At 40.9% G+C, this 22,664-nt stretch overlaps 1 protein-coding gene across 2 annotated transcripts; it reads right to left on the reverse strand.

Moving 5' to 3' along the window:
* Positions 1 to 5,631: 5,631 nt before the first annotated feature.
* Positions 5,632 to 22,143, reverse strand: LOC119888330 (synaptopodin). Of its 2 annotated transcripts, none has more exons than XM_038698860.1 (4): positions 22,033 to 22,143; positions 16,922 to 18,256; positions 10,485 to 12,541; positions 5,632 to 8,625 (listed from the first exon to the last, which is right to left on the reverse strand). In XM_038698860.1, the coding sequence occupies exons 2-4, from the start codon at positions 17,082 to 17,084 to the stop codon at positions 7,549 to 7,551; spliced, it is 3,297 nt and encodes a 1,098-aa protein (XP_038554788.1). In that variant the 5' UTR covers positions 17,085 to 18,256; positions 22,033 to 22,143; the 3' UTR covers positions 5,632 to 7,548. The 2 variants fall into 2 exon arrangements, with proteins under 2 accessions (XP_038554788.1, XP_038554789.1); XM_038698861.1 differs by having other exon boundaries at positions 21,903 to 22,039.
* Positions 22,144 to 22,664: the final 521 nt, after the last annotated feature.

Below are 22,664 nucleotides of genomic sequence, written 5' to 3' on the forward strand. Positions count from 1 at the left end.
GTGATATCTAACACAGAGTTAACACCTGGCGAACAAAGTATTCAGATCCTTTACTAAGCAAAAATACTAACTCTGTAATAATACTCTATTACCACTGGCTAAAAGTACTGCTTTGAAAATGCTACTTAAGTAAAAGTGTGTAAGTATAATCAGGAAAGTGTACTTAAAGTATTAAAAGTAAATACTTAAAACACAAAAATGTGTCCTGTTAATGTTTAACGTATATGTTATCATTAGATTATTATTACTGTGAATGCTGGTTTAGCTGCATTACTTCTGCATACTATCAGCTACAAAGCTTCAAAGTGCAAAACACAACAGCAAATCGTCACAACACAACAGCAAATCGTCACAACACAACAGCACATTGCACAACACGACAGCAATTCAGCACAACACAACAGCATTGCTGAGACTGAAACCGAAAGGGTGGTTACGTATTGGACACTGATCCTCATCCATATTGGCTGCACGTCCCTGTCATTGCTGCGGTGTGTTTGTGGTGGTGATTTGTATCAAGGAAGGAAGGAATGAATCAAGGATGGAAGGAAGAAAGGAAGGAGGGAATCAAAGAAGGACTCAAGGAAAGAAGGAATCAAGGATGAAAGGTATGAAGGAATGAATGAAGGAACGAATCAAGGAAGCAAGAAAGGAATCCATGAATCAAGGATTGAATGAAGGAATGAAGGACTCAAGGAAGGACTCAAGGAGGAAATCAAGGAAGGAGGGAAGGAATCAAGGAAGGTAGGAAGGAATAAAGGAAGGATTGAAGGAAGGAAGGAATGGAAGGAATCAAGGAATCGAAGAAGGAACGAAGGAAAGAAGGAATTTTTTTATTTTTGATTGACAAGATTCATTTACAATTTAAAGGCATAGAAGACATGACATTAAGACCTCTCAGTCTGCATACAAGTCACACAAGATAGAAAGAATAACTTATAATAACTTATATTGTATTAAAAAATAATAAGTAAATAAATATATGAAAAGGAAAGAGAAAAAAAAAATGGATAAATAATAAAATAAAAGGTTACTAGGGGTCCACAAACTTCTTCGACTCCTTATAGGCATGGAGGAGAGATCTTGCATGTTTCCCTTTCATTAGTTTTAAAACACAAAGATGATTGGCGATAATGTCCCACTTGAAGACAGAAAAAAGGGGTTTTGTATTTCTCCATTTGGAGGTATGGATGAAAAACTTTGCCATCAATATCATATTGTTCAAAATTAAGTCAATCTTATTGTCCTTCATAGTAACACCAAACACAATATTTTCTCTAGTAAGAGGAGTAAGTAGTTGGGTTTTGGTTGAGAGAAAGTCCAGTAAGTCCTCCCAAAAGGCATTGGCCCAGTACATACAGTGGAAAAACAGGTGATCAGTTGTTTCAATTTCAATTTCACAAAAGGTACAGTTATTATGATCCATGCCGAATCTCGTTCTTAGTAGCTCGTTGGATGGATATTTTGTAAATTTGGTTGGAACCTCGAGGGAGGTGAGGTGATACGAAAAAAAGTACCTGGAAGCAGGTACAGGTACAGCATTTCTACAATGGAAAACCAAACAAAGGCGAGTCGAGCCAAAGGGCCTCCGCTCAGACTAGCTTGGTTTGAGAGCATGCCCGATCTCACTAGCCGCTTGGCAAGCTTTATGACATGCTTGCATTGTGACGTCACAAGTCAAGGAAGTGAAGGGCTGGACTACAAACGAGCTGTTTTCAAGCCCTTCAGAGCAGTGTTTCTGTGGGAGATGGGAACTCCCTTTGAGCCAGACTTTGGGCTTTTTCACTTTGCAAACCTGTTACACGCACAAAAAAGATATATAACTCAATAAAGGAGAGGGAAAAAGCCAAAAAGCATAATACCACCTCTTTAATATCGTTGTCTTTTGTCTCAATCATGGATGCAGTGGTTCACTTGTAGGCCTACTGTGTGATCGGTAGGCTTTAGCTTCTATCTTTAATTTTTTTCGCATCTGTTTGAGTCAGTTGGACCTGAATACAACCTTCAAATGTATAATGCAACTGCAAAACTGTCTGCTTCTTTCTGAGATCGCTTTTTCCAACAAATTTGTCAATATTTCTCCAGGGAGTGCAGTAATAGGCAGTGGCAGCGCCGACAGTTTGTCTGACTTCCCAACAGTGACTAAGGTGGGCATGGCTTAGCAAAGGGTCAACTGCACGCTCCCTCAAAACTTGCGACAGCTATGGCATTGTGCTGTGTGATGGAACTGCACATTTTTTGAGCATGGGTAATGCACACCTGTGCAATGAGCCTTGCTGAAGATGCAATTTGAAATGCATGATGAATGGGGCAAAAACAAAAGTGTTGAGTTTATAATTTTGTTCATTGTAATTTGCTTTGGGAGACCCTACCACGGGCTACTGCCCCAGGCAACACAGCTCCCAAGTTTACAGGGACACACAAACCCCTCCACTGCCATAAGGTGGTGATTATCTGAGGGGAGTAATCAATATTTCATATTTCACACCTTTGTATTATTGATTATCTGTAGATCACAGGCCTCAAAACAGCAGTATATCTGAGCGTGAAATACATTGTTTTATACCCTTATCTAGGCAACATATCCTCCAGGATACAGACTTTCAATGCCTGATCAAAGTTGTGAATATATATTTATTATTTTTCGGAACACTATTTTGTAAAACAAAATCTCCTCAACAAATAATAAACATGAAAAAATAACAACACTTACTACATGGCCAGTGTCTTTGTCCACGCATACACCCATTGTGGAAAATGATACAAATGATGAGTATAGTTTACATACCTGCCTGTCAGATACTCAATAAGATCCCATTGTGGACACTGGAGACACATCATATCTAGATACAATCTGGATACAGATGCATAACAATGCAAGGTGTAAATGGGTTCAATGACAGAGCAATTTACCCAGATACAGTTACACACAGGTGATGTTGATTCGCTGATTAAACATCAAAACAGTCTACTCTTCTGTTCTGATTAGTGGATTGATGTTAAGCTATTTTCTGCAGATGATGCCTCTTTTTAATTGTTAATAAATTCAAACCTAATTCAGAATTGAAATCTACCCCTCTCTGTCTCCTTTTAAACAAACCTCTACATCCATTTAGCTTCTGAAACCATTCAAATATTTAAATATGCGTTTTAAGGATGTGTGTTATGAATCAGTGATATTCTACCTTTCATACTGTTTAAATATTAAGCTTTTAAAAAATATATATTTTTATGTAATGGGAGGAATCCTTATTTCACAATTAAATCATTGTCTTTCACAGACAAGCACACAGACACTCAAATACTGACACACATTAACACACTGGTTTTGCTACCTTTGTGGGGACTTCCACAAAACCTAGTTTTGCTATCTTTGTGGGGACTTTTGTGAGGATTTGTACTCCTTTTTTTTCAACAATTTATTACAATAGAAGTGAAAACCACTGATGATATAGTAGCTTCCAGCTTTTCTGGCAATGTGTTTCAACTCTTAGCTTTAGGTAATGTAGCTTGGTTTTTAATTTTGAAAAATTATTTCACATTCCTGCATTTTCAGCAAGGCTTTAGAATTTATTCTTTTGATTAATACTTTCAGCTACAGAACCATTCAAATATCAGAAGTTCAGCTCTTTAAGGACCTCTTCTACCTACCATATATTCTAAATGTTAAGGTTTTTACAGGAACAGTTTTGTCCTTATTACAGCTAAGTTTTAAGCTTGCAACGTGTTTCATCTTTAAGCATTATTAGGTAATGCAGGTCAGCTTCCAGGTTGTTAAGCAGTGCAATGCAATGCTTCAGTTTCAGACATCTGAATTTTCAGCAGTGTTTTGCAAATAATGCTTTCGGCACACACATTTTCTGCAAGAAGTACAATTTTACTGTTACTCATGCATTGATGTAAAAGCAGGATTTTACTGTTGTCCTGTTGAGATGGAGCTCATTTTGACTTTCACTGTTTTGTATTGGTATGTAACTAATAATTATTTTCCTTATTAATTAATCTGCTGATTATTTTTTCCATTAATCGGTTGGTTTAAAAAGTGAAAATAGTGTGAAATGTTGTCACAGTTACCTAGAGGCCAAAGTGACACCTTCACAGTGCTTGTTGTGTCCAACCAATAGTCCAAACTTCAGTTTATTTTGAAAATATATTAAAATAATTAAAAGGAAAAGCAGCAAAACATGACATTTTAAAAGCTGGAACCATGGAATGTTTTTACATGATTAATTACTTAAAATAGTTGCTGTCAATCAGCTATTGGGTAGTTTAATCAATAACATCACATTTGATAAACTCTTCATATGTTTTGTGTGTAAAAATCTTGATTTGTAAAGTAACTATAGCTGTCAGATGAATGTAGTGAAGTAGAAAGTACGATATTTCCCTCTGACATATAGTGGAGTAGAAGTATAAAGTGGCATGAAAAGAAAATACAAGTAGTAAAGTACCTCAAATGTGTGCTTAAGTACAGTAATTGAGTAAATGTACTTACTGTCCACCAGTGATGAGTTGTAATCAATGGATGTAATAAGTGAGCATCCAGGTTAGCCTGTACAATACTCACCATATTGTGAATGTACTGTCAATGAGCAAGCAAGCTAAGCGAGAATAGCTAAATGCAGTCATCATTAATTTTAATGCACTTGTTCTTTTCCTGCTATGACGTGTTGAAATGTCTGCAGTGAAAAATGTCTATTAGGAATAACATTCATTCTTACTTTATTACAGGGATAAACGAAAATGTCTTTAATGGCTACTTTTTTTCACAGTATTTTCTTGCAGGAGAAATTGCCTAATTTTAGTACTATGATTGATGATGATACTATGAAATTATTTTAAAGAAAATAATGAGCAAATGTATTAAATGTTTATTTTGAGAAACAGTTGCATGTACACAATCAGTTAAAATGAAATGCTTAATTTGAACTTCTGTCCAGAGTCCTACAGATGGCAGTCTATGAACCTGTGATAAATGTGGCTTTGGTTTCCTTTTCACCCTGAGGAGTTGCTGTTAGGGACACTTCAGTCCCCCAACTATCACCACAAATGGGCAGTGTATTGCTCTGATAGTGAAGCACAACACATGACTGTAAACCCAAAGGAATAAGTCTGCAAATGTGGTGGATGATCCTGTACATAATGTCAGTAGTTTGGGCAATAAACAACTAGTGAGCATAATATAGGCGGGTTACAAACAGAGGGCAAAGTAATTTAATTATCTAGTTTTAGTTAAATTGCAACAAAATATATTGATTGTCATAAAGTTTTAATGGGTCTCTGGTGAGGTGCTTTAAGGGCTAAGGACCAGATGAAATGTGAGTCCTTGTGTAGGTGGCACAGTGCAGGATTACTGTAGTCCTAAATGTGTCATGTAGTCTTACCTTAAATACACATATACAATAAGAGGAAAATAATTAATCAAAAAACTAGTTTAACAGTAGAAATATGTGGATAGTGTGTTTTATGTGAATTAATGTACATCCTATGACTTACCCACTTAATCTATCATTTTGAAATATTTAAAAAAGGCGAAATTACTACTCCAGCTAATATTATTTTCAGTTTATACCATTATTTTCAGTTCAAGGTGTTATGAAGTATAATAATAAAAAAAGTGACAAACAAGACTTATTATTTAAATTGGTGTGTCATCACTTTTTTATTTTGCATTCATTTTCAGACACCATACAGTTATGAAATGAGAGAAAAATGAGCTGTATTGAAAAACTCTAGGCATGCAACCACTGACCCCCCGCCAAAAATAATCATCTTGCAAAACTAAAAAATGCAATGATTCGTTTCTGTGTTTGAGGATGTCAGCAGTGTTCGGTTTGTCCAGAGGTGACCCAGGTTGAAACCAATCCATGACAGTGATAGGCGTAATCCTGCTGAAGGAGTCAGGACACCATGTAGCAGGTGTCCCCGTCACTCAAAGGACACAGAGAAGTTCATATTTCAAAATGTGCTGATGCTTTGTGTGTATGTGGGGGAGTGAAGGAATGATGTTGTGTATGCTGGTAGAGAACACATCCCACACTTGAAACAGAAAGCCAGTTGTGGTTTGAAGGCAGCAGTCAAGTTTACAGCTAATTACCACCATCATGTCAACATGTTGAATAGTGCAGGAATGTTCTGGTTTTTACAGTAGGATATTTATTTGCTGCCTTTATTTTGATTGACACCTGTTTGAGCAACTCAAGGTTTACACATTGCCAACTTAGCCATTGAAATGGAATGAACGGAAGTGCAAATCAAGTATAAAAAGAAACTTTTGAAGTTAATGAGAGTTATGAATGTATTTAAAATACAGTCAGTTCCTCTAATCCTTTACTCACACTTTCAACACTTTTGATTTAATAATTATTAATATTTCACAACATACAACATTATTCTAACCTTTTTCCCATGAAAGCTTAACAACATTCCGTTGTACCTTCCCTACTTGTGTGACATACACATTTGCTTCTGAACCTCATCCAAACAGGCACTTTGTACAATAAGTACAAGCACAACAAATGTTAATCTGTTCCTCATTGAAGACATTACTGATAAAATAGAATGACGGTGTTTGGTCAGCAGAAGTGTCAAAACTTAGGCATATATACACGATTCTCCACTGTGAATATTACAATCAATATGCCTTGACAGCTGTTTGTTAAATTGTTCATCGTCAATGTTTAAATGTTAGCATAAAACCATTTAAACCTTTGGATTTAAAACACAGAAATAGTGTTTGCTTAAACAAGTGCTTCAATGCCCCATTAAACCTCCACATAACGCTTCATACTCAACACCCTTTGTCTGTCATTCTCAGTCAATCTGTCTCTAAAGCTTACATTCATTATAGCAAATGCAGTACAAAAAGCAACATATATACGCTGTGTTAAATTGATTATTGCACTGCTTTAATGATGCATATGATTTATTTCCCATTGATTAAAAATGGATAATAAACTGTGGTGAATACTTTGACTATGTGTGATAGTGTGAATAGCATGTGTCCCACCTATCACTGTGTTTTTATTATGGAAAAATGATGGAAACTCATTTTACCCAGTATAATCAAAATCAATATTCACTGTTAAATTTGATTCTTTACTAATACAGTACAATTAGAAAATGCTTTAACCAAAGTACTGTACAGTCCAATGAGATATATCGTTATACATTATTTATTCCATCCATCCCTTCTATGCTAAAATCTCTTTCCATTCATTAATAACATGTAAAACACATACCCATTTACTTAAACACTGTTTAATTAGAACAGTGGCTATGAAATTATGCTTGTTGTGAAGGTGTAAAAACATTTATGGAAGTGAATTTAAACATCTTTGGTTATTCTGAGTCTCTATGCACTTTTTGGTATGTGAGACGTGTACAAGCCACAGCAAGGATCAATATTTAAAGTTACAGAAAGGTAACTTGTCTAATATTAGTCTGATGAAATGCCATCAGTTGTAAATTGCCTCATCTTTTACTAGTTGATACCACAAACATCTAAGAAAACTGAAATTGTGCTTTGACTGCCATCCAGTAACACCCTCACAGGTCAGTGGAGACTGTGCTTCTCTTCACCCTCAGGCTACCGCCCCAGCCACGGGGGCAGGTGTTGTAGGAGTGCAGGCCAGGCGATCGGAGGCTTGATTCTTCAGACTCAACAGAGGCATCGGAGTCCGTGAGGGAGCGAGTGTTGTATAGCCTCACAGGGGAGCAGATCCTTTGAGTTGGGGTGGGAGGTGGACTAGTGAAGGAAGGGGACTGGACCCCTAATGCCCGCGACTGGAAAGGGCTTATGGGCGGTTTGTGACAGTCGTAGCCATGAGAATTTCCCAGAGGCGAGATGGGTAGGCTGTGACCGCTCAGTGCTCCGGGGGAGGGGCTGTTTTTACGTTTGGCTGCATTGATTATGTTCTTGGCCATGAGGCGATGGTTGGCTTTAGAGTCCTGGTTATTAATGATGGGGGACATGCAGCGACTGTCTTTGGGTGGGGGAACAGGAGAGGTGGCAGAGGATGTGTACAGAGGCTTAGTAGCAGGGAAGGATAAGCTGGTCTGAGATAGTGCAGGAGACTGGGAACGTGACCCCCAAGGAGGAGAGACAGGAGACATGGCTGTATATGTTTGGGTTGGTCTGGATGTGGAAATGGAGACGAGATTGGAAGTATTCTGGCTTACCATTGGGGACTGGCATCTTGATCCCCAAGGAGAAGTAGATGTAGAAGTTTGAGAAGGTCTTGAAGTAGGAACAGAGGAAATGGTGGAAGACTGGGTATTGTGGCTCACCATAGGGGACTGGCATCTTGATCCCCAAGGAGGAGAGCATGGGGATGTGGCTGTGAATGTTTGGGAAGGTCTGGATGTTGTAGTGGAGGTAACAGTGGAAAATTGGATTTTTTGACTGGCCATAGGTGATTGGCATCTTGTACCCCTGGGAGAGGATACTGGGGAAGTAACTGAGCGGCTAGAGATGGTGGAAGAGGGACGATTAGTTTGGAGGTTAGGACTCCTGGTCCCTGCGGTGGGGCCCTCTGGGCTGCTGAAACGTCTGGTGAGGCTGGGCGTCCTGTTTGGTGTGGGAGTCTCACTGGGGGTTTCAACTGGGGAGGTATCCTTTGGTGTCTGTTGGACCATGACAAATAATATTTTTTAGACTCTTGGAAACATGTACACGCAAACAAAAACATAACACGCAAACTTGCAAAATTAGAGGTTGTAGTATAATGCCTGTCCAGTGTACGATAATAGAATAAATAAATGTCCTTATCTATATTCTGAGGTTTCTAACTCTATTCAATAAGACGATAAAATAGTATTTATGTGTTCAGTTTTGAGCTCCAGTGGCATTCAGGTCATCTCTGTGTATTCCCTACTGTGTGTGTTTCTTCAATAAGTCTGGCCACCAGCACACATAGGCCTGGTCTTTAGTGTCTTTCTCAGGTTACTGTCATCTGGCCATCCTGAGGTAGTTAACCTTTACAGGGATATGAAGTTACTCGACTGAAGCAAGGGTAGCATTCCATCTTAAGCACATACTAATCAAACTCTTCACTCGTGATAATAATATGAAGACAGTCTTTAGAGTTACAGACGGAATTGCTAGGATCAGTATCCTGAGAAGTTAAGGTCTTTTAAGATCAACATTACTGGTGACGTTTCCAAAGTTCAGGGCATTTGTTAAACAAGGTCCAGGTCAAGGATTATTCTATTTGTCTGAATGTTTGAGCCTCTCAAGACCAACAAGACCAAGGGATCATGTCTTAACACAAACACACATAAGTCAAATTTTTTATAAAATGGTTAAAAAAATTGCAATGGTAAGCCAAAATAATTATTTCTGTAAAAGAAATGTTAAAAGTCACATACTGTGTTCAAAAATATATCTATCTCCTGATGCAAATTATCTGGGAGGCAAAACATTTATCAGTGTGTTGTGTTTTCAGTGATTGCAAGGAAGGCAGGAAAGTGAAATCACAAACACTTCAAAGAGAAACTAAAGGTTGGAAGAAGAAGACAGTGAAGTCACGAAATAAGAAAAAGGAGAAAGAGGTCACAGCAGAGTGTTAGCATAACACTTTAATCAGAGAAGGAAAGATTCACTATCACACAAAAAAATGTATCATAACAGACAGAATAACAGCAGAAGAAAGCAGTGAATGACGGTTTATGATGTGAAACATAAACCCTGTAGTCTTAAACAACAGTGAATGATGATTGCCTGCGAAAAAACACTACTGGAATTACTCATTTCACGAAAACAATGTAGGTCCGTGATGCAAATTAGTATGCAGCCTGCAGATTTGAAACATCAAAGAATCCAAGTACACACCATATATTTAGGTAGAAAATGCTGAAAAGCAGAGGAAATTACCCTGAAGACATAAAGACATAAAAGGAGCTCTCTCGCTCTCGTCAGTCAGCAGCATTAAATTGCAAATCATACATCATAAAGCAGATGCCGGACCATCTGTTAAAGTGCTTTGTGAAGCAGCATCACCCTGGTGCCCACAGAATCGGGAGACAAAGTGAGAAAAATGTGAGTTTATAAAACGTCCTAAAAATTTAAGTTTTTTAGTGCTGATGTGCTTAACGGCTTTGGCCGTCAAGGCGTATTTTGATTTTAATTGAGGGTAATTACTGCTGTTTGGGTGTGGAAAAAATCAAATTTTGCATTCACTGAACAATTTAGATACTTGTTTGTAGCCCGTGCTGCAGTTCTTATTACATTTCTTGTAGATTAATTGTTTTCTGATACATTAAAGCATTTCACACATAAAAAGACTGCACTCGGTTGTATACCTACAATGCAAAAGAAAGTATTGTTAGAAGGCACAAGTTGAACAAAAAAGTGCAGTAAACTTCATATTGTAGCCCTACCCCTAAAGTCAGTTTCAGTTTTCCAAACATGTGTGTAATCTCTACAAAAGATTCCTCTGGTGTAAACAACTTTTCTAAAAATGGTACAGAAAGGGTTTCCACACCTGTGGTGTAATCCCTGCCTTCTTGGCAGAAAACGTGGGCCTGGGTGCCTGGACCCCTGACCGAGGAGAGGACACTCGGTCTGGAGAAAGGGCAGACATAGGAGAACTGATCCTTGGCTGACCAGAGGCTGGATTTGGTAGAAATTCTGCTCCTCCTCTTGTTGGGAGAGGCAGCTGTGGAGACATACACTGGGTACTGAAGTGAGGAGGGGGGTTAGTAGGTAAGGAAGTCTGTCTAGAGATAGACATCAGGTTCCTGGACTGTGGTGCTCCTCTGGGCAGGGTACTAATGGGGTCCTTGGCTGGGTTAAAGACGAAGAGGGAGGAGTTAAGCTGGTAGGGCCGGTGCCTTGACAGGTCCATCTCTATCTTGGAGCATCCATTTTCTAAAGGAGGTGGCTCTGGAATTGGTTCCGGTGCTGGAGCCTTTTGCCTTGGTTTTTGCTTGACTGCTTGTTGGGCCTTTAGGTTTTCTGAAAGCTGAGCGCTCATGTCAGAGTTTTTAGCAATGGCCTTGACCCTGCCGGGCATGTTTGATGGGTACACCCAAGATGGAGGCAGCGACATCGTGGGAGAAGGAGACCTCATTTGTCCAGCATTTTGTTTCTCAACGACATATTTCTCCATCCTGGACTGGCGCTTGGCAAACAGCTCAGCCCCCTTTCCTGATACATTGGTGAGGGTCTGCTCTGGCCTGTGCTCTGGCCTTGGCTGGGTCCTGGAGCTCTTGAGGCAGGAAGCCCACTCTGGAGCTCTTGCCTCCTCTGCCCTGTCCTGTTCCTTGGCGAGGAAGTTGGAGGCCTCTGCACCCAGAGCCAGCAACTCTTCCTCGGGTGCTGGCTCAGGCACAGATCTATGTCCGTGTTTCTTCCTTTCATCCACCCCTTGCACCAGAGAGAGCAGCTCAGGGTTCGGCGCTACCACTGGCTTCTCTTTGAATGTGAACATTGACTTTCTACTTGATCTTCTAGCAGCGCCTTCCTCAAGTATTCCTGTTTTGATTCCTATTATCGGCTTCCTCTCTCCAGCAGGCTGAGGAACAAAGGTGGTGGGCCTTGGGGCCGTGGGAGGGCCATAATGGTGCATAGATGGGTGCTGAGATACAGAAGAAACAGGGAACTGGGACAGTGGAGGCGAGGAAGGGATTGGAAGTGGATTGGAGTAGTAGGTCTGTGGGGGTTGGTTTGTAAAGGCCGGTAGAGGAGGTGTGGGATATGATGGAGGCGGAGGTGGCGGTGAGAAAGCTACAGGCTGGGGAACAGTGAAAGCAGGGGGAGGAGGAGTGGCGTAAGTAGGAGGAGGAGGAATGTCCATGACAGGGCTGACTACCTCTGGAGACTGCACTGTCAGCGGAGAGAAAAACGGCCTGGCAGTTCGGTTGATGATGGTGCTTGTCTGCTTGGATGTGGGCACAGGTACCGTCTCACGTCCAGAGGCACTGTGGCAACCATTAAGAAGCTTTCCAAGGGGAACTGGCCCTGTGTGGCCCCCATTTATCTCTGCTTGCCCTTCAGTATGTCCGATCAGAACTGGATCAGTATTATTACTTGCAGGGGGAATCTCATCCTTGACTTTGTCCACAAGCTCCTCGTGGATTTCATCTCTTGCCTCTTCCTCTTCCTCCTGCTCTTCCTTAACAGGGAGGAAATGTCTCTCTTGGACAACACTGTCCTCCATGTCCTCTTCCTTGTGGAAATCCTTACCTGAGTCCTCCATGATATCACCTACTAAACGTATCCTCCCAGGTGGTGACAAGAGTGGTTTGGTAACACTATTCTTAAAGTTCAGGTCTCTATCCTTTCCCTCACTGCTCCTCTCTGCCCATGTTAGTTTGTTAGATGAGGGGTCGATTTTCACATTCTCAGCTCTGTCCTCCAGCGACCCCTCTCCACAGCTTTCAAGCGTGAAGGCGTTGACTCTCTGCTTGCGCCGGTTGAAGAGCTGCACGCCTCTAGAACTGGAGTTGGAAGGGATGGTGAGCTGAGCAGCGATGATCTGACTCCTGACACGAGCCTCCTTTAGCTCTTTCTCTGATAAACTGGCACTCCGGGTCAGATCTGGAGTGAAAGAGACAACGAGAGAAAGTTGACAGCCTGATCAATGAGAGAAACAAGGGAATTTGTGTTTTTTTTTATAGCAGAGATGTTTGATTAATGACAAAAGGGACCCTGACTGTGGGAGCCCTAACAATGAGCTACATCTATTGTTCAAACAAAGACAACTCCCTCAACATCTAATTAAAGCTCACCAAACCGCTTTTATGTACAAATACAGAGAACCAGCAAGGACAAATTTTTAACAAGTCTGGGATTGAATATTCTCTTTAAAAACCCACATAATTGTTTCTGCACCATATGGTTCTGATTGTTCTTCGCAGTACTTTTGATTCAAACCAATCCTGCAAAGAAAAATACAGCTTTACACCAAACTCTTAACTCATTAGACTGGAGCTACAGACAAAGAACTAACAGACGTAGGCTGAGAAACATTTCAAACAAACATTTTAATAAGAACGACATAAAAGCTTGTTGACTAAAGTTAATAAAAAGGTCTAGGTCAATGTCTCTTACAGAGTCAAAATAAATTGTCAATAATGTTGTACCCTGATGTTGCAGGTTTGCACATTGCCTTGAAACATAAGACATGTTAAAACTGACAGTTTGTTTTCTGAGCTTAAGAGCTCCATTCCAGGCAGTGGAGCTATTTCCTCTGCCATCTGCAGTAGTCCCTCCCTGAGCATTCCTCCACCGCTGAGAAAACTCCCTGCCCGAGCTTCCAAAATGCCTTTGGTTTCTCTCTGTAGTTAATTTGCAATACTGCAGCTTGAACCCTTAATAGGCCATTTTTACAATCTACAGCCTCCAAAAATGACATCTTTCGACTTCTGTCTATAAACATACTATACAATCAAGTGTTCCCATCTTAAATATAGTGACTACACCATGCTTCAAAGTTCATGTGGAAAATCAAAGCTGCATCTTTGCTTCTTTTTTTTTTTTAACAGCATAAAACCCTTAAGTCATAGATTCTTTTGTAGAGAATAACTCGTTGTGGTGACACATCTGGTAGATTATTCATCTAATTCATGCAACTCTGACTGATGGAAGATATTTCACGTCCCTCCAGGAGGTTTCTCAGACAGCTGGTACAGCCATGACTCTTTCTTCATTTAATAAGGTGATGGATCCAGACAACTACATTATTTGATGTAATCATGTGCCAATCACAACAATTATGTGTAAATCACTTGTAAAGCTTTCCCATAGAACTCATTCTGCATGCAGTTTTTCCTGGCACAGAGTATAAAGCTATATGATCATTCCCCCAGTTAAAAAAGAATAATCTGCATCTGTCATTGATTTTACAGACTTTAAGTCTGTCCTCACAGTAATTGAATTCACTCTTTGTAGAGTACCCTTGAGTTCCTTTAGTTAAATAGCATATGCTTATTATCAAATTTTTATCTTATTGTTTCAGTATATAAAGACGGACTATAGCGGCCTTTTGCTGAAGAGTATACCCTTTGATGCACAAAAGTATACCCTTTTATGATGATGGTTATGTCTGCAAGGAAATACGTCAATGTCAGTATCAACTATGGTAAATTAAACAACCTGACACTGACAGAGGAAAGACAGAACGTGACACTATAAGAGGGAGGTATATCAACCACCATACATATTTGTGACAACAATATAACAAGGTTGAAAGCATTATCACACAACCCTTTAAACCAGCAGTCCTCTTACCACTATTGACATAAATCACTTGCCTTTATAGACTGCTGCAGAGAAATGAACCAATCTGTACTATATGCAGTGCCTTTTATCAAGGCTGTCAATATGGGTGGGGATGCCACCACAGGCCCCAGTGACATTTTTATTAGCTATTTATTTTTTATAATTCAGACTACCTGCATATACCAGAGCCTGAGCAGTGAGGCTTGAAATTAAGTGTCCTCACTGGAAACATCTACCTCTAGAGGGAGTCAGACTGGTTATCTAGTAACACGCAGGTGCAAATCCCATCGGTGATTAATATCATGACCAAAATAGAGAGCATCTTTGTGAAAACAAGTGAAATTAAAAATACATATTTTATAGAATGTGGACTTGTGTTAGTGTGAGTGATAGTGCTGTGTACAAGACTTTGGTTATTATCTGATTTAATGACACCCACCGCTTAGACATGGCATCCCCAGAAATATGTAAACTAATGAAGATGTTTGTAATAACCGATAATCGAAATTAGTCTGAGTTTAAGAAATGAATTCGTGTTCTTTGTAAGTTACAGCGCATAACACAGATATAATAAGGAACTGATTTCACAGCAGGATAAAAAAGTTCAATGGACTTCGGTTAAAACTCTTTTAACCTATGAGGGAATACATTTGCCTAAAGTTTATGGACGTAGCCGATGTGTTCAGTTACAAAAACAACTCACTGCTACTAACAAGTCGTATGTCTCTATAAAAAATCCTACTTATTCACGAGTTAGCTGAAACTATCATTTATCTCTCGACTTCAGTGCCTAATTCCTTACCTTTTTCATGTCAACCTCAGAGCTCCGCTGTGTTTGCAGTACTCCCACAAGGGTTTTCAAACTAACTGCGTCTGATAGCTTCACACCCCCTTTCTGTTGCGAGACATAGGATCGGATTTCGTTTTCTCCTCTGTCCAGCGCGCAGACAGACAGACAGGGAGGGGAGGGGAGGGGGTCTATAGCTGGAGGCTGTGCAGTCTGTCACTGAGCCTCCAGCTCTGTTTCACTTTTTCATATCAGCCATCCACTAATTAAGCCTACAAGACATGACTCTAAAAGAGCTCAGGGAAAGTATTGATGTTTTAGCAGCTACAGACAAGAGTGCACTTTGACAGGTAACCAACAGCAAGTATTGAGCGGATTATCTCTGTCTACCATCCTGTGATGGCAGGAAAGTGCCTGACCCATGTTGCGGCCTTTGAAGTGCAATGGGAGACAGCAGACACTTCAGATTATGTGTGTATGGATGGAATAGACAGGGACTCCAGAGATCCAGCACCTGACCTCTGCTGCCCTCTGTGTCTAACTGGGTATCACAATATAAGTGTGCTTATTGTTCACTCTCCCCAACCAAGTGTCTGCCCTCTCTGACCCCTCAGGGGCCTAAGCTCCAACCTGCAAGGGCAGGATAGGAATTTCCTGTCCTCCAGCAGAAACAAAACTCAGCCCTCTGCGGTGATGCAAGAGCCTCCACATCTGTGTTTCCCTACCTCTAACTTTCCCCAACTCATCCCTCTGCCCTCCGTCCCATCCCCTCATTCCCGTGTGGGTGAGAGCGGACGGCAAACTCCCCCACAGCGGGATGATTTAAGTCAGGGGGCCAACCCTTCATTTGTGTATGAAAGGTCAGATTACCCTGTCGGATGTTATCTTTCCCCCAGCGATGGCTATGGGGTGAGCGGGATGACAGCACTGGCCTCCGTGGGTGATGTGTGAAGCGGTATGGAAAGACAGGGATTAACAGAGGTCCTGGGATCTTACCCGACTGAATGTGATCTAAACTCTCTGGATCCCATGGGGGGAATAAAAGTCCAGCTCAGAGGTGGAAACCAAGCCCTGGTGTTCATTTTGTTACTTTGTGCATTACGAAAGGTCTCTGCAGAGATTTAGTCAACTATTATAACTGTGCTTTTGTGTTGTTTTTGGTGAACTGTGTTCCATTTCAGGAAACCAATTAGTGAGTAATGAGTGATGGGAACAGTGTTGGAGGTACAGAGGCTACAGATCTATATCAAGGACATGTTATCTGATGGCCATGACCTTTCTGTTTTGCTTCCTCACAGCACAATGTCTTCTTACTCTCTTTGAATACTGCATCTGACAGACTTGCCACAGCCCAGAGGGAGTTATCTCTCAAGCTGAGTATTATTTCAGGGTTTTTGCATATTGCTATTTAACATTAACTTAATGTTTTGGTTTCATTATGGTGTGTGACCTGCTCTTTTTCGCACTTCTTTGGAAGTTGCCCTCTGTAAAAGTAAAAACAAAGATCTGAAGAAATTTCCAAATAGCTTGTGCCACAAAATGGCCCATTATGGTCAGTGTTGTGCTGTCTGTGTTGTATATTGCGACTCATCTTTAGCAGCAATGCATGATTGCATTTGCATTGCTGATTGGGCAGCCTGTATTTTTACAGCATGGAAACAGATGTTATCACAGAGAACTTCAGTGACAAGGCAGGGCTGCCTGTTTTCTCTATTTGCTGTCTACACCTCTCAGTTATCTGATATGATGACATACTGCAGTTCAAGCAGCATTAAGGTAGCACTACAAATGAACCACCGGAAAATGTATTTACATTTCTGTTTAGAAGTAACAGAGCAACAAGACACTTTCTTGCTGCTGTGTGGGCTCCCCAAATAAGGACATAAAACGCCAGATAAACAAACACTTACTTGTTTTCCGGCTCATCTGCTCATTGTTTAATCCTGTCTTCTCCCATGATGCATTGCACTCTGTCCCAGGGGTGTTTTGTGTTGCCTGGAGAGGTTTCCTCAATCCCCCTGGACTCCAGCTCAACCCTCTCCTGATAGACATATGTCCCTTCTCCATCTCCATCGCTACCCACGGTAAAATGCTTCTGCTGCAGCAGAAACAAAAGCCCTCCGCAGGGGGATATGTGAGTGTTTTGTTCCAGTCAGCAAAATCTACTCTCCTTATAAGATGAAACTGTCGGTCCAGCTGGAAGTTTTAGTCCTTACTGGCAGGCAGTGTATAAGTTCACAAATACAAGGGAACACACAAAAGGGGACAAGAAAGGAGTAGCTCAGCTTTCCAGGTTGCTGCTTCCGGTCATAGCTCCACTTTTAGCAAAAATCTTTTCAAATGTTGTCCTGGACTCAGATGAAATTTGACGGAAGAAGTGCACTCTTGGTTTGGTCTTCATAAAGGATTATGCTCTATCTAAGAGGACCTCCCAGGAGGTTCTGCTCCGATGTGCCTTGGATGAGTTCCCATGGACAACTGCCATGAAAATTGCACAAGTTTGTTGTGCTCTGTTAAAACTCTGGCAAAGAGGGCTGAGAAACAGTCCAGTCTTGTCTATTTACATCTCTCTAATACTCCTTTTTTCCCCTTTCCAGACGTCGCTCTTCCTACTATGCTATTTTGGTCACCAAAACATGCTTTTTGTCTGCATCCCAATCTCCAGCCTGCAGATTATTTTTCTTTCTGAGAAAAGGATCTGCCCTTTATCTTGGAGCTCATAACTCTACAGTGATGTGAAGGGGAACTGTGTATATAGCGGCTTCCTGCTGTTAGGTGCATGTGAGGAATAACATTTCACTCTGGAAAGTGTATTCAGAGCCCCAATGTATTCAATTAAAGTTGCTTTCTTCTTGTATTCTATTATTGCCAGCCAGATACAGCGGCTGAAGGCAGGATAATCAATTTCTTTTGTTTATTCACAAAACCACAATAGAGAAGGAAAGTTCTTATTTCCTCTAGTAGTAGTTTTGATTAATACTGAAATGCATCAGCATACTAGAACTATGAATTTGTCATGAATACAGTAATTCTGCGGTCTGCAGCTCCACCATCCAGATTTTCAGTTAGTTTGTTTTTCTCCTTGTAGAAAAGATTTGATGTCTGGGTTCTGATTGTTCTGCCAGTCTGTAAGAATTAGCAGACTGGACCAAGCTTAAGCTGTAGATAAGAGGACTATCCAGGGGATGAAAGGTTGCTGTACTTTATCTAATCCTTCCCCGTGTCCATTTTATGTCCTCAACCACCTGCAAGAAAAGAGAAATATGTAGGTTAAAAATCAGTCAAAACCATTTAAATCAAACCTTTCTTCACTTATGTTATTTACATGTGACATTTGCAAAGACAAAAGCTCAATGTTACATCTCCCCACAGTGTTGGCAAACCACAGTTTGGCAGACAGCTGGTACAAGAATCCTACTTGATTTTCCATCATTGCCCTTTGTGTAATGGCACAAGTTTCAACCCACTGCTTTGTACAGGATTTAAAGTATTATCCATGATGGTTTCAAGTGGTCCAAAAGACCTGACCTTTGTGCTGACAGAGATTCCGTAGTTTATAAAAATTGAAATGTGCAACTTTTTATTGAGAAAGTGGCTTGAAGAACATTTTAATATACTCTGCTTGGCTCTTCTAATACTTTTAAATGAATATTGGTTTCCTTCCAAAAACCATTAATCTCAACCTAGGTCCATTTTCAAGACAATGAAAGCCCACTTCTCTGTCTGCAATGCAGAAGATCAGCCTCCTCACTTTGAACTTTAGTCAGGCAAAAAGGGGAGGAAAAAGGAAATGAGATGTCTTTATAAAAGGCTGAAAGCGATAAAGTGTCGTCTCCAAAGACAAAAAGGAAGGTCACAATTCATTAAGTCTTTAAGTTCGGAAGTCTGTATTAAACCAGCCAAGAAAATTTGCTTTATCTCTGCCTCGGGGTCTGTGATGTGATACTGAACACAGAGAGTGAATGTGGATTGAAAAAGTCCATGCAGTGTGGAGTAAAGAGACAAACAAAGATCTGAATGTCCTACAGTATAGCATCCATCATATCCCTCCCTCTTATCCGATTAGGCATTTCATTGGACCAGCAGTGTCATGTTCCCTCTTCAAAGCTAATATAACACACTGGCAAAGTTTGTAATGATAAACCGGTGTTTGCACGTCCTTGATCAGACTTGCCTCTCCTTGAAGCTGATCGCGGATGCACTTGTTTTTGCTCGAGAGGCACCACTGTAACACTCAGGAGCAAAAGGGCTATGCACGCACAATCATTATTTTCAAAAACGCCTTTTCACTGTTTCCTCAGAGGCATAGCGACCATGCTCAGATTCATCTTTCCGTTAACTTGTTTGCATCCCTTGAAGCCTTTGTTTTGTGGAGACGCTCTCTGACATGACAGCTGAGTCATGACAATCTGTAGGAGGACTGCTCATTGGCCCCCAAACACAAACAACCCAAACAAAACACTGCCCCCCCTTCCCTGCAGAAAAGCAACAAAAACAAAAAATCCATCGTACTGGCGTGATCGTGAGATCGTGAAGAGAAGAGATGAAGGCCGGCATTGTTTAGACACTCTGACAACAGCTCTTTGATTCCCCCAGATGTGTTTGGATCAATCTGGATCTAATTTGGGGACTGACATTGTCTTTTTAGATCTTATTCACGGTTGTCTTTGTTGTTCCACAATTTCATGTTTACCATAATCAGTGAGAACAGAGGTGAACACGTGTTGAGAGCCTCCTAACACCTCTGTGCTGGATTGATTAAAATGTGGTTTGATTGCTGTCTTTGATCCAGTCTGTAAATATTTATTAACTGCCAAACAAAGAACAGATGTAGGAAACTCAAAATTGACATGAGATACAGACTGAACTCTGGCTCAAAAATAACAGAACACTGACATATGGACTCTTGAAATCCTCATCTGCCACAATCTTTTTTAGTTTTCTTTTGGTCCATGCTTGTTCCAGCATTTGTATTTCTTCCAAACTAACTTGCGCTATCCACCCTGCTACAACTGATCATATGTTCTTGCCACACAATCTGATGTCATCCTCTGACCCTCCTCTACCCCCCAATTACCTTGAAGTTTAAAAGGAATTTTACAGCGCCCACCTGTCCCGCTCAGCTCCCACCCCTGCACAGTTTTTGACACACACCCATTGACCCGCACACCTATTGACCTCCATGATTAGAGCCAAGGATATCATTTACAGTCTGGCACGTAGGCTACTTTAGTGTGTAATCACAGTTCCTGTACATCATCAATTTATGATGGATTCATACGCAGACAGCAAATCTATCCCACAGCTCTCTGCAGCACGTTTGCATAGTAATGACGCGCAAAAGAAAGGGCTTTGGCAGCCACACAAGCTGTAATCATTCATTTGTCCCTCAAGGCCGTTGTCTTGTACATTTATTACACATCTGCATCAATAGCCAACTTGTTGAAAAGCGTGTCAGCCACCTCATAACTCATATACTGCATGCATTTTCACCTCAGGTATGGCATCTGCACATCATCAGTTGCCCTGGGTGCACATGTGTTGAGGTGTGTGTGATCTGTGGACATCAGGTGAGCATGGATTCCACCTACTGTAAGACTTAAAGGTGTATCAGTTACCAAGCTCATAATGAGGCATCTGGTTACAACATTGACTGGCAAGGCTTTATGATTGAATACCTAGAGGCAGAGATGTTATGTGTCTGCTATCTCTTGCCTTTTGCCTGGATCCTTTACAGTTTGGCAAGTAAAATTCATTCACCCATAAACGCCAAAGGCTTTAGGAAGGCCCTTTGCTCTCTCTCTTTCTCTCTCTCTCTCTCTCTCTTGCTCAGACAAAGAACCATTCAAGGTCCCTAGCAACACTACGAAATAATTTTAGGTAGTGCTCCAAAATTGGCATTCCTGGTGCATAATTCCTCAGGAGGCTGTGATAGTCAACATGTCTCGGCTTGTGCTGGCTGATGACTGACATCTAAAACAGTGCAAGGCACACACTTCAATAAAAGTCACAAATGTTTCCTTGCTTCAGTTTCTCTGTTCTCTTTTAGCAATTGTGCAATCATAAATCATGCAGAAAAAACCTTGTAATGAAGTGTCTGCTTTGTGTGCGGCTCATCCTACTCTCATAGTCACAGGTGGAGAACTTCAAGGGACAAAGATAAATACTTGAAGTAGGTGTGTATGATCCGGTGCCAAGAGGGAGGAACCTTCTAAAACAATCAGAGTCATAATCTGAAAACTGTTAGTCATCAAAGGAAGTCAAATGTATGCATATAATATCAATACTGCAGGAATTATTTGTGGAATGGTGTTGTCTTTTAGCAGTGGTATTCTCTTCACACTGAGACATTCGACAAAACAGTTGTTTACCATTTCAAAGCATCTTCAAAGCACTTTATCTTGGAGATCACATTGATAATCATCTTGGAGGGCGTCACAGCAAACTAAAGGGATATCATCTGTATATATATATATATATGGTGACATATGGTTTAACAAAACCTACAGTAGCCCCCCTGTAAAGCAGTTTATGGGCCTCACCTGTTGTGCTAACAGGAAGCAATTACTTATATATGTAAGTCAATACAGCTCAGCCAGATCTTTAATTGGATACACCCTCTAATGTTACAGAGTGCAGTTCAAGTCTACAACCTGGCTACACAGCAGGCTCCACACAGTCAACAATAGGGATATCAGTGACCACAGTGCTAATGTAGCCTGCCAAACCCCCTCTGCAAGTCTGCAGCCTGCGCCGAGGGGGAAAACAGCGGCCACAGATGTTTGTCATCTACTCAAACAAAGACTTTCAAAGTTTCCCTCCTCTTCTGCTTCAGTTCACTGCATTCCCCCAGCGCTCTCTCTCCTTCTCCAAACAAAGATAGCACCTTACCCCGTGAAGATAAATGTAATGGGCTGCAGGTGACAAAGTATGCAGCACACAGTTTCACAGCGACAGATAAAATTCCAGGATTCAAAAATCCTTCCTGTTTGATGTGTGTTGGTGGAGTCATGCTGCTCACCTGTACTCCGGTGGGTCTGGCTGTGTGAGGCAGCAAATGAGTGTTCTGCCCCTCTTCAGTTCATACGACTCTGCCCACACACCTCCCCCTTATACCTCTCCTCTCTCGCTCTCTCTCTCTCTCTCTCTCTCTCTCTCTCTCAACTGAAGCAGATGAAGGATGGTGGTGGAAGGGGGGTCAGTTGGAACACAGAAGGCTCTTTGTCTGGGATTTTTTCATATGGTTTCCTTCAAGCTTGCATACTGAACACATTATGCTATAATATATTTTCATATTCAACACAGGGATGTTGAGGGACCAGTGGGCCCCAGTCTGTTCTACCACCCGCCCCCACCCCTTTCCATTTTCCCGCCATGCACACCAGGCAGAGAAGTCCAAATAAGAAGAGAAAAGTATGTGAGAAAAATGTAGACGAAGTTCCTGCTAAAAACACAGAATTTGTTGATGCAGCCCCTGCCTATTTTTGAATAATAAAATTCAAACATAGAAAATGATGTCCTCTCCAGACAAGAAACTACATAGAGGACAGTAACTCATGGACAGTTCCATTCATATTTTTTTGTATAGTACACCACCTTTGGCCTCTATGCAAGAATGTTAATCCAAAGATTATGATCCTCACTAATGTCACT

This window comes from Micropterus salmoides, unplaced genomic scaffold (assembly GCF_014851395.1).
Source record: "Micropterus salmoides isolate LMB-PRFRI ecotype aquatic unplaced genomic scaffold, ASM1485139v1 Ms_hic_scaffold_5, whole genome shotgun sequence".
Taxonomy (NCBI): domain Eukaryota; kingdom Metazoa; phylum Chordata; class Actinopteri; order Centrarchiformes; family Centrarchidae; genus Micropterus; species Micropterus salmoides.